The sequence below is a fragment of the Scyliorhinus canicula genome, chromosome 12 (genome assembly GCF_902713615.1).
Source record: "Scyliorhinus canicula chromosome 12, sScyCan1.1, whole genome shotgun sequence".
NCBI classification, from domain to species: domain Eukaryota; kingdom Metazoa; phylum Chordata; class Chondrichthyes; order Carcharhiniformes; family Scyliorhinidae; genus Scyliorhinus; species Scyliorhinus canicula.
Window position 1 is genome coordinate 104,922,824 of NC_052157.1, and position 12,591 is coordinate 104,935,414.

Here is a 12,591-nt window from a genome sequence, read left to right on the forward strand (position 1 = left end):
ATGCTCCTCATAATTTTATACATCTCAATCATGTCCCTCCCTCAGCCTCCTCTGCTCCAAGGAAAACAATCCAAATCTATCCAATCTCTCTTCATAGCTAACACTCTCTCGTCCAGGCAACATCCTGGTAAATTCCCTCTGCACCCTTTCCAGTGCCATCACATCCCTCCTATAATGTGACTCTAGCTGTGGTCTAACCAACGTTTTATACAGTTCCACCATAACCTCCCTGGTCTTAATCTCTATGCCTCGGCTAATAAATTTGAGGCACAAACCCCCCCCAAAAAAAGCAACAAAAACGCACTTGGCCCTCATGCAGTCATTCGGACACACACACACATCCGTGCACACAGGTATCAGCAGTTAGGGGAGTTACAGACCAATGAAGGAATATACAGTTAAGTATCTTTTGATTGTCCTTGAGGTATAAGTCAGATATAGAAGACGTTACAATTATTATCAGATCTCGACTTGCTGCTAGATATCTTATAGTTGGCTTCTCAAACTGGGCAACACACTTACTCCCAAAGAGAGAGGGAGACAGTAGCCTTCAGCCAGTCTCCACTGCTGAAGACCTTCTTGACATTACCTGTGTTGCTTCAATCTCTCTCAAATAACTGGGCAGGCTTGTTTTGAAATATTACAAATTGGGACACCTGTGTCACATACAGCCTGGCATAGTCATACTCACAGAATCTTACCTTACAAATAACAGATAGCCACACTATCACTATCCCTGGGTATGTGCTGTCCCACTGGCAGAACGAATCCAGGAGAGGTGGCGGCACAGTCGGGAGGGGGTTGCCCTAGGAGTCCTCAACAATCGGTTCCAGGCCCCATGAAGTCTCATGGCTTCACATCAAACACGGATAAGGAAACCTGCTGCATTGTACCACATACCATCAACCATTAACGAATGAATCAGTACTCCTCCATGTTGAGCATCATTTGGAGGAAGCACTGAGGGTGGCATGGCCACAGAATGTACTCTGGATAGGGGTCTTCAATGTCCATCATCGAGTGGCTCGGAAGCACAACTACTGACCGAGCCGTAAAGGGCAGTACTATTCGACTGGGACTAAATGGGACAGATTCAGAACAGATTTAGCAACTCAAGACTGAGCATCAATGAGGCGCTGTGGGCCATCACAGCAGCAGAATTGTACTCAGCCACAATGTGCAACTTCATGGTCCAGCATCTCCCCCACTCTACCATTACCACCAAGCCAGGGAGGGGATCAACCCTGGTTCAATGAAGAGTGCAGGAGAGCATGGCAGGAGCCACATCAGGCATACCGAAAAATGAGTCAACCTAGTGAAACGACAGCACAGGACTACTTGCATGTCAAACAACATAAGCAGCAAGTGATAGACAGAGCTAAGCGATTCCACAACCAATGGGTCAGATCTAAGCCCTGCAGTCCTATCACATCCAGTTGTGAATGGTGATGGACAATTAAACAATTCACTGGAGGAAGCTGCTCCACAAATGTCCCCACCTTCAATTATAGAGAAGCCCAGCAAAGGCTATGGGCCCTGACAATATTCCGGTTACAGTATTGAAGACTTGTGCTCCAAAACTTGCTGCGCCCCTAGCTAAGCTGTTCTAGTACAGCTGCAACATTGGCATCTACCCGGCAATGTGGAAAATTGTGCAGGTAAGTCCAACCTGGCAAATTCCGACCTATCAGTGTACTCCCAATCATCAGTAAAGTGATGAAAGGGGTCATCAACAGTGCTATTAAGCAGCACTTATTTAGTAATAACCTGCTCATTGACGCTTAGTTTGGGTTCCACCAGGGTCACTCAGTGCCTGACCTTGCTTCAGACATGGACAAAAGAGCTGAATGCCAGAGATGAGGTGAGAGTGATTGCACGTGACAGCAAGGCAGCATTTGATCGAGTACGGCATCAAGAGGCCCCAGCTAAACTGGAGTCAATGGAATCGGGGGAAATTCTCCACTGGTTGGAGTCATACCTAGCACAAAGGAAGATGGTTGAGCTGGTTGGAAGTCAGTCATCTTAGCCCCGGGACATCACTGCAGAAGTTCCTCAGGGTCCTAGGCTCAACCATTTTCAGCTGCTTCATCAATGACCTTCCTTCCAACACAAGGTCAGATGTGGGGATGTTTTCTCATAATTGCACAATGGTCAGCACCATTCGCGACTCCTTAGACACTGAAGCAGTCCACATGCAAATGCAGCAAGACCTGGACAATATCCAGGCTGGAGCTGACATGTGGCAAGTAACATGCGCGCCACACAAATGCCAGGCAATGACCATCTTCAATGGGAGAGAATGTCCAATGACATTCCATGCCATTGCCATGACCGAATCCCCCACTATCAACATCCCGAGGGTGGGAAGGGGGATTACCATTGACCACAAACTGAACAGGACTAGCTATATAACTACTGTGGTTACAAGAGCTGGTCAGAGGCTCGAAATCCTCTGGCGAGTAACTCACCTCCTGACTCCCAAAAGCCTGCCCACTATCTACAAGGCACAAGTCAGGAGTGTGATAGAATGCTCCCCACTTACCCGGACGAGTGCAGCTCCAACAGACAAGTTGCTCGACATCATCTAGGACAAAGCAGCCTGCTTGATTAGCACCCCTTCCAGAAGCATTCGCTCCTCCACCACCGATGCACAGAAGCAGTCGTGTGTAGCATCTACAAGATGCATTGCAGGAACCCACCAAGGTTCCTTAGCAGCACTTTCCAAACCCACGACCATACCATCTAGAAGGACGTGGGCAGCAGATACATAGGAAAACAACCACCTGACGCTCCCCTCCAAATTACTCACCACCCTGACTTGAAAATATATCGCCGTTTCTTCACTGTTGCTGGGTCAAAAAACTGGAACTCCCTCCTTAATAGGAGAGTAGGTATACCTTCACCACATGGACTGCAGCAGTTCAAGAAGGCAACTCACCACCACCTTCTCAAGGGCAATTAGAGATGGGCTAGGCAGCGAAGCCACATCGCGCAAAAAATGAATAAAAGTAAAACAACCCATTATGTTAAAGACTTCACTCATTGTGCATTTCCAACAGGTTTTGGGTGGGTCTCTGTGGCAGGCATTGTTTCAATATCCAGTACTTCCTGGTTTTAACGTCTCTTCCTTAGAGAGTTGAGTATCAATGGGTGGCTGGATTAAATGACATGTTTACCTCTTCACACACCCAGGGGTAATTTGTTTGATTCTCATATTTGTCTTGGAATGTGGCCTTGCGTTTTGAAGCAGTTTGTTCAGTCTCAGTTCAAACTGCAAAATTTCCAGTCAGTTGAAAGTTGTAAAATCACATTTGCAAAAATAAAGGGGCATAGCCCCTTGATATAAGAAATTGCTGGATCAGGGCGAAGGTTTGCACTTTGGAGACACAGGGGGATTTTTGAACAGTGGGTGCTAATGATCTGAAACCTGGTGCCCATGAGGATGGTGGAAGTGGAGACGACCAATGATTTCAAAAGGATAGGCACTTGAAAGAAATAAACGTGCGGAGCTACGGGGATAGAGCAAGGGAATCTATCGGACTGGAAAGCCTTCCAAGGAGCTGGCATCGACTCGATGGGCTGAATGTTCTCCATCTGTGCTGTCACAACTATATGATTCAGGCCACTCACTGCATCACCCCATTCATTCAGTTTTTCATTCATAGCACCCCGACTATGGACTGGCATTTTGTTTTTAATGGATCTGTTGCTGGTGAAAAATCTACCCTGGTTTAGAGGGTGAATGGCATTCCAAGCAGTCATCAAAACAATTGGGCTCAGAATGAAGCAAGTATCACCTCGCGCTGCAAAAGAAAACATGCCCAGGCCTCCACCAAGTGAACAACACATCAGTCCCAGGACCCTGACAGAGTGACATATCTCCCAGCTGAAAATGCCCTTACCACCCGGCATCCTCTGGATGGGGTTATCAGGGAATGAACCAACATTTATATGCAACCACTGAAATGAAAATCGCTTATTGGCACAAGTAGGCTTCAAGTGAAGTTACTGTGAAAAGCCCCTAGTCGCCACATTCCGGCGCCTGTTCGGGGAGGCTGACACTGCTCAAAATATGTCACAGTTAATAACTGAAGTGGATGGTCGATTAATCTGCCTTTGGTGGAGTGAGTTGAGAGAATTTCTTTCCCTCAAGATCTCCCAGCTCTTGGAATAAGCTGTAAAGCTTACAACATGACCGAGGGTTTTACATCCGGGTGCTAATGGCCACAGAAACCAAGGGGAAAGAGTGCTAATGGCAGTCCCCAGAGAGAAGAAAAGATGTGAAAGGCCAAACAGCAGAGAAATTAACATCAGAGGGTGAACTGTGATAGTTGTAGATGTGGAGGGAGGGGAAGGGGGAAGCAAAGAGGAGAAAGGGTTAGAAAAAGTTGATAAGATGGGGGAGCGGAATTTAATACATATTAAGAAAGACAAGAAAGAATGAAATGGTAAAAGACAGTTAAAATGAAATGGGATGAAAATGGGTCAAGGTGGGGTACAGCAAATCATCTGAAGTTGTTGAATTCGATGTTGAGACCGGAAGGCTGTTGTGTGCCTAACCGGAAGATGAGATGTTGTTCCTCCAGTTTGCGTTGAGCTTCACTGGAACACTGCAGCAGGCCAAAGACAGACAGGTGGGCAGGGCCTTGTGTTAAAATGGCAAGTAACGGGAAGGTCAGGGTCCTGAATGCGCATAGACCAAAGATGCTCAGCAAAGCGATCACCCAATCTGCATTTGGTCTTTCCAATATAGAGACCACATTGGGAGCAGCAAATTGCTGTCTGTTAGCTTTGACAAAGAGTCATTGGACTCAAAACGTTAGCTCTTTTCTCTCCCTACAGATGCTGCCAGACCTGCTGAGATTTTCCAGCTTTTTCTCTTTCGTTTCCTCTGCACCACTGACAGTGCAGCACTCCCTCAGTATTACACTGGATTGTTAAAACAGGATTAGGTCACGTTTTTGAAGTGGGGCCATCTCCTGACTCCAGAGGGGAAAAAGCTACCTACAAAATAAACTAGATTAAGAAAAAGAGTAGAGGTAGGAAGGGAAACCAGGGAACGATAACAACTGTAAATGTGTAAACACTGGCTCTGTCACACAGTGCTGTGCGGCAGCACAGTGGTTGGCACTGTTGCTTCATGGCGCCGGGTCGATTCCCAGCTTGGACAACTGTGCAGAGTCTGCACGTTCTCCCCGTGTCTGTGTGGGTTCCTCCAGGTGCTCCGGTTTTCTCTCAAAAGACATGCTTGTTAGGTGAATTGGACATTCTGAATTCCCTCTCAGGTGCCCGAATGCGGCGACTAGGGGATTTTCACAGTAACTTCATTGCAATATGTCTACTTGTGACACTAACAAAGATTATTATTATTACTCACATCTAGGATGAGCTGCAGTGCTGCCTTGGTCATGTGTGGGCAGATCCGCACAAAAACACTTTTTGACACTTGCCGCATCAAACGACTCGGTTGGGAGAGAAAGGACAACAAGATTTCAACCACCACTTCCACCCACTCTGGTTCCTCCTCATCTGAAAGGAGAAGAGCAGCTTAACATTAGACACCTTGTTCTTATTTTATACAGAAACCGATATCGCTCACTACTGTTACACAAGAGATATTTGAAACTTAACAGAATTTTACAGCGCCACGGAGTCCAAACCTGTTCTTAAAACATGTACACCACCACCACACAGCAGATCTGGGACTGTCCCCCAAGAAGCCTAGCAACCTTTCTGCGCCACATCCAGTTGGTAGTCTAGTTATCCGGATTGGCTAGGCTGCTAGAATGCTCCAAAATTCGGCTTCTTCCTAAATCAAAGCACCACTAGTTGGACCTTCCAAACCCTCCTCATCTCAAGAAATGAACAGTGCCAAGATTAGGGAAGGAAGGAGGCCTGAAATAATTGGATAAGGTATTTAGTTTGGCATTAGTTCCGGCTACCACACCTAAGCAAGGATCTACTGCCTCAATGCAGTGCAGGTTCACCAGGATTATAACGAGGCTAAAAGGTTTCAATTATGAGGAACAGCCTCATAAATTAGACATGCACCATGAATCTGAGTGATATAATTGGGGTTTATATTTTAAGATAATTAAAGGATTTGATTGGGGAGATGGAACTAATTTCCTTTGATGGGGGGAGTCCAGAAGAAGGGAGCACAGTCTTCAAATTAAAGCTAGGCCACTCAAAAGTGGTGATAGAAAGCATTTCTTCACACAAAGCATTGTGGAAAACAGAAACGCTTTTCCCCAAAAGCTGTTACGGTCGATGTCAACTGAAAATTTCAAAATGAAGATTGCTGGGCTGCTCTTGGGTGCGATGTATTATACGAAGTAGAACCAAGGTAGGCGGAGTCCTGATTTAACTGAATGGAGATACAGCATCAAGGCACTGAATACTGTGTTCCTAAGATTTTTCTTGTATGTTTGCAATCGAGGAAGGGAGTACTTTAAACAGATAATGGCTCCACGTTAAGATTTTGGGTTCAACTTCCAGCACAGAGCTCGATAGCAAGATAAAGAATGGAATATGGTGCAGTTGTTACATAAGAGCAGAGCTGCATTTAAAGCTAGCTCTGTCAGTGATTAAGATCATGTCAAAAACAAAAAAACCATCGCCTCAGCAATAAAAACCATTGAACAGCAATTGGCTTTTGTTACATAGTCATAGTCATGCGGTTGATTCTTAACTGCCCCCACTGAAATGGCCCAGCAAGCCACTCAGTTCAAGGGCAATTAGGGATGAGCAACAAATGCTGGCTCAGCCAGCAAACATCCACATCTCAAAAAGAATTAAAAAAAAAACAATTTTACAAGAGTTGTACACAGCACCAAATGACTTGCACAGTAAAATCCAATAGAATCCTCATAAAGCACTGTGGTGGTATCTGGTGATGGTTAATAGGCACTAATGAACCAAGGAATGCTGCTCTCTCCTGGAATTACATAGAACCTTCCAGCACTGAAAAAGATAATTCAGCCCAATTGTCAGTGCTTGTTACCCAACACGTGCCTCTTCTTCTTTTGATTTCCTGCTCCTTCAATTCTGCCTCGAGGCTCCTACTAAAAGCATCAATGCATGTCCATGTGGTAGCGAGTTCCACATTCGCACCATTTTTGTGTAAAGAAATTGCTAAGTGTGGACGGATTATGCTCGCTTCGTCTGGGTTTCATGCCACAGTTGACACACACGCACGCGCACATGCACGCACACAATCATAATAAGGAGAGGAGACGTACTGACCTGTTACAGGCTTAGAGCGCTTCTTCCTTTTCTTCAGCAGTGATTTTTGCAGACACTCGTGGAGGTCACTCAGCAGCATCATAGAATCATCGCCGTTCTAAACGCAGAGAAAAAACAGAAGCGATAAAGGCAGCTGGAGTCAGCAGGGCCCTGCAGCAGCATTGGCAAGATGCCACCTTTACACACAACTCTCAAGATTTGTTTAGTTTTCTTAATTCTTGCCCTTCATACAGGGATTGTTAAAGTGGCTTACACGTCATTAAATTCACCAGATGAAGTGTTTAATGAGAGGATTAATGAGTAACAGCATTGCAACAAGAAAGCAGCAATTAGAAAATTGTTGTTCGGTCATGATCTAAATAGATCAGTGCTCACATTCACTAGTAACCCCAACCCTAATAGTAACCAGCCACCACTCAATCAGGAATTGATCCTATTCTCCGTTGAACACTTTAACTGCTGCATGCAATCACTGCAGAAAGTGGCCAGCTGTGAATAGGGACAAGTCACAAGGTTCAGCCTACACAACCTGGCAGGGAGTGGAGAAGGGAAACCTAAATGCTTCACACTGCCAAGAAAATAAAGGAATCAGACAATATCCACATTAGGGCAAAAATGTACCAGTCATGGTTCCTGGAATGTTGCTGGTAATTCAGGAATCTCACATTTTCCGGAAAAATGCAATAATTACCTGGTTCCGAGGTGGAAGCTGTGGCATGTAGCAGGCATGGATACATTATCAAGCCTTCCATACACTGGAACAATAATGTACAGTCTACACAGACTGATCCCAGCCATTTACTCATTCCATGCATGGTTCATACAACTGCGGGCTGTGTATGTTTACTAGAAAATTACTATAGCTGTGTTCTGTGTAGTGCAGAAAACTGCACTTGCACCTCTGTCAATCTTTTGCAACCACTCAGGGAATGGCAGGAGACACTCTTGGTTCTCAGATTCTTACTTTGCACCAACGGGGTTTGCTGATATTTTTCTGGGAAAGAAAACCTGCCATCCTTACACGTTCTGGCCTGCAAATGATTCCCGTGGTTAGTTGTCAACTTGCCCTCTCGGTCACTCAGTTGCCTTCTCGGGAATATTTTGAGAAGGGCAATAAAGAAGGGCAGCAGGGTAGCATGGTGGTTAGCATAAATGCTTCACAGCTCCAGGGTCCCAGGTTCGATTCCCGGCTGGGTCACTGTCTGTGTGGAGTCTGCACGTCCTCCCCGTGTGTGCGTGGGTTTCCTCCGGGTGCTCCGGTTTCCTCCCACAGTCCAAAGATGTGCGGGTTAGGTGGATTGGCCATGCTAAATTGCCCGTAGTGTCCTAATAAATGTAAGGTTAAGGGGGGGGTTGTTGGGTTACGGGTATAGGGTGGATACGTGGGTTTGAGTAGGGTGATCATGGCTCGGCACAACATTGAGGGCCGAAGGGCCTGTTCTGTGCTGTACTGTTCTATGTTAAATGCCAGCCGTGCCAGCGGCCCTCAGATACAAAGTATTTAATGAAAAATGGCATCTGGTGGGAGGTATTAGGGAGGAGCAGACAGACGATGCTTTCCCGAAAGGAGGCAGGAAAACGGGAGGACTCGCGGTTCACCCCTTTCTGAATACTTCAGACAGGCGATGAATTGAACGGGCCAAAGTGAGACATCCATCCCATGTTACATTTTTTCCCAAAAATTAAACTAAAGGCTCTTTCGATAACATATTTGCATTCAAACTGAATAGTTTGACCACCCCACCACAGACACCAGGCTGAGACAAACTGCCTGAAATGTATACGATATCAAACTAAACGGGGGGGGGGCGCGGTTGAGCCCCAATACACCCGGAGGGTGGGCTTTAAAGTACCTTGAAGAGATGAATGCCTACGAGCAGGAAGAGCAACTGGAAAGCTGAGGTCTCCAACAGCTGAGATTTCTTTGACTTTTTCTGTAGATCTTCGACAGACTTGAGCATTCTGTGGATGAACAAGTGACTCGTGAGCACATACAGCAAGTATTTCCAAATGTCTAGCCATGAATGTAGGTTAACTTAGTACAGTATATGCAATATACATACATAATATATATATATTTTTATATAAATATATATTATATATAAATATATATAATTAGCCAGTTTTAGTATGCAACAGCAGACCTTTTTCTTAATTGCCTGACCATGAGTATACAATGAAGATTGATTGTTATTCACATTCCTTGGCTGATCTTAACTGGATATATGCATAGTTACAGCTCGGGAGTGAGCCACTCACCAATAGAACAGGAGACAATAGCTCCAAACAGTGCACAGCATGCAGCAACTCAGGCAGGTCCCCTCATGGGGACTGGGGACTCCACTGCCTCAGATCACTGCCATTGTTTTTTCTCCCCGTGTCCCAGAGTACTTTCCATATCACAGCTATCGATTATGCCAGTGATTGAACATCGAACCCTATATCGGCCTATTGAAATGAAATATGAAATGAAAATCGCTTATTGTCACGAGTAGGCTTCAATGAAGTTACTGTGAAAAGCCCCTAGGTGCCACATTCCGGCGCCTGTCCGGGGAGGCTGGTACGGGAATCGAACCGTGCTGCTGGCCTGCTTGGTCTGATTTAAAAGCCAGCGATTTAGCTGAGAGAGCTAAACCAGCGGCTTCATCACTTGCTCCTCAACTTTCAAAAGGTAGAAGAGCATATTATCAGATTGAGACTCAGGTTTTCATTCACAAATAGATTAAACAGGAAAAGAAAACAGGAACAATATTAGATTTTAAAGTGCTCAACCATCAAGTAGATGGTCTACTTGCTATGCTAATTAATTTATTCATGTAATTTTCACACAAACTAGTAACTTCTGTGGACAATCACTTTCTGATGGCTTCAGATAAACTCCAGACCAAGTCAAGTCCGGTGACACAGTGGTTAGTATTGGTGCCTCACAGCGCCAAGGACCTGGGTTTGATTCCGGCCTTGGGTGATTGTATGTGTGGAGTTGCACAGTCTCCCGTGTCTGCATTGGTTTCCTCCGGGTGCTCCAATTTCCTCCCACAGTCCAAAGATGTGCAAGTTAGGCCATGTTCAATGCACGGGGTTATGGGGATAGGGCAGGGGAGTGGGTCTAGATAGAGTGCTCTTTCGGAGGGTCAGTGCAAACTCAATAGGCTGACTGGCCTACTTCTGCACTGTAGAAATTCTATGGATTCAGATCTTACTTCTGATAATTGAAAAAATTCACTCTGGCCACCAATTTTCATCACACTGGTAAAGGCCAGCTTCCCAATCCCTCTCTCTACCCCAATGATTTTATTTATTATACTTGTTTCGGCTAGGCTAAGATTGGGAATGCAGCACATGAAGAACCGTCACTAATAAATGTTATTAATCTGGTAATAAACTGCAGAGGACCATGCAGATATTGAATGTGAAATGAAATGAAAATCGCTTATTAAAATCACAAGTAGGCTTCAATGAAGTTACTGTGAAAAGCCCCTAGGCGCCACATTTCGGCACCTGTTCGGGGAGGCTGGTACGGGAATTGAACCGTGCTGCTGGCCTGCCTTAGTCTGCTTTAAAAGCCAGCGATTTAGCCCAGTGTGCTAAACCAGCCCCATATATCTTCTTTGGCGAAGGGAAACATTAAATAGAAAAGGACTTGCATTAATATAGCGCCATTACTTTTACAGCTTCAGGGCTTCCCTAAGTACTTTACAGACGATTAAATAGTTTTCCTCAAGTGTAGTCACCACTGCAGTGTAGGCAATGTCGCAGCCAATTTTACACACAGCAAGTTCTGACAAACAGCAAAGAATTAAACGACCATATCATCTGTTTTAACTGTGCAAGGAGAACTCCATCTGAATAAATGAATAATCCAGGCTGGCTGTGCATTAGTGGCAAAGTTTTATTGCATTAAAGGAAATGAATCCAGTGCTGACACTCAAGACAGTGTTCAGGATTAATTGCACTAAAGGCACACGGAGGGTCCTGGATAAATGGCTCCCCACAGTTCAACTTAATTAAGTTTGGGTTACATACCGGTCCCAGGCTTCTCTCTGTCCTTGCGTTAAGGGTTTGACAACTCTCACAGATTGCTTCGCTGACAGCAGGGCATTGGCGTAACGAACCACACAGAAGATCCACAGGTTTCCATCCGCCGTAAATCCCAGCATCCGCTTCTCGCTCCTGCCCGCTGATTCTGTGGAGTCGCCCAGTGGAGGCAGGGAATTCAGATGGTTCAACAGACTGGGGACGTCGAAAACAAACACATATTGATACTAAAGAATATGCCACCACGGATATTAAACAATGTGCCACCACTGATCATCAGCAATGGCAGCAGGGGGTGGAAAGCAATCAAACCATACATTTTAAGATTATTTTAAAGTTGCAGGAAATACAGAAGCGAAATAAGATACGGCTGCTTTTATTTTCTCTTCTGATAACTTAAAAAGGCAAAGTCCCCAAACCTTACCCAAAGAACGAATTTGCAATTGCGTCCCGCGTGCTTTGGTCCAGGGGAACAGACAATGTGGCCTCAGTCTCTGGGATGTCAGGCGTTTGGTGTTCAGTTTCAAAGAAGGCGTGGAAGAAAATAAACCTGGACCCAGAAAGGTTAGAATGGTATTAGTTTTGTTCTGAGCGTTAACACAAATAGAGAGACAGAAGGGGGACAAGTGTGTGTGAGAGAGTGAGTGCACACAAACTAGAGTGTGCACACAAGGGAGTGGGAGAGAGAACAAAAATACAGAAATGTTACGAGTGGGAGAAAACACAAATGAACAGAAATACTCCACATCCACTCAGATGCACAGTGCTAGAGTGAACATGCAGCAGCGCTGTTGCAGAGTGCCTACGTCACAGATACGGAGGGAGGCAGCTCCTGTCTGTCTCTGGAGGGATACAGTCACTCCCAGCAATATCTGTACTATCAATCGAGACAACTGTCTACAACTGCTGCCAAGTGAACAAGTCAGCAGTACGGCTCTCCCTCCTACACCAGCAGGATAAAAGCAAATTACTGCGGATGCTGGAATCTGAAACAAAAGCAGAAAATGCTGGACAATCTCAGCAGGCCTGAAAGAATCTGCAGAGAGAGAACGGAGCTAACATTTCGAGCCTGGGACAACTCTTTGTCAAAGCAGCAGAGAACATCCCACCTGTTTGACTTCTTGGATTATCATCATAGATTATCATCATAGACTATCCTAGAATTTACAGTGCAGAAGGAGGCCATTCGGCCCATTGAGTCTGCACTGGCCCTTTGAAAGAGCACCCCGACCAAGCCCACGTCTCCACCATATCCCCGTAACCCAACCTAACCATTTTGGACACTATGGACAATCCACATAACCTGCACCA

At 45.4% G+C, this 12,591-nt stretch overlaps 1 protein-coding gene across 1 annotated transcript in view; it reads right to left on the reverse strand.

Annotated features, from left to right (window-relative positions):
- mybbp1a (MYB binding protein (P160) 1a) overlaps positions 1 to 12,591 on the reverse strand; it is a 107,039-nt gene that overhangs the window by 46,259 nt on the left and 48,189 nt on the right. The window contains exons 11-15 of the mRNA XM_038813653.1: positions 11,705 to 11,830; positions 11,269 to 11,475; positions 9,099 to 9,207; positions 7,246 to 7,342; positions 5,378 to 5,529 (exon numbers count right to left, since the gene is read on the reverse strand). Of these exons, the coding sequence (XP_038669581.1) occupies positions 5,378 to 5,529; positions 7,246 to 7,342; positions 9,099 to 9,207; positions 11,269 to 11,475; positions 11,705 to 11,830 (691 nt within the window). The remainder of the gene's footprint in view (positions 1 to 5,377; positions 5,530 to 7,245; positions 7,343 to 9,098; positions 9,208 to 11,268; positions 11,476 to 11,704; positions 11,831 to 12,591) is intronic.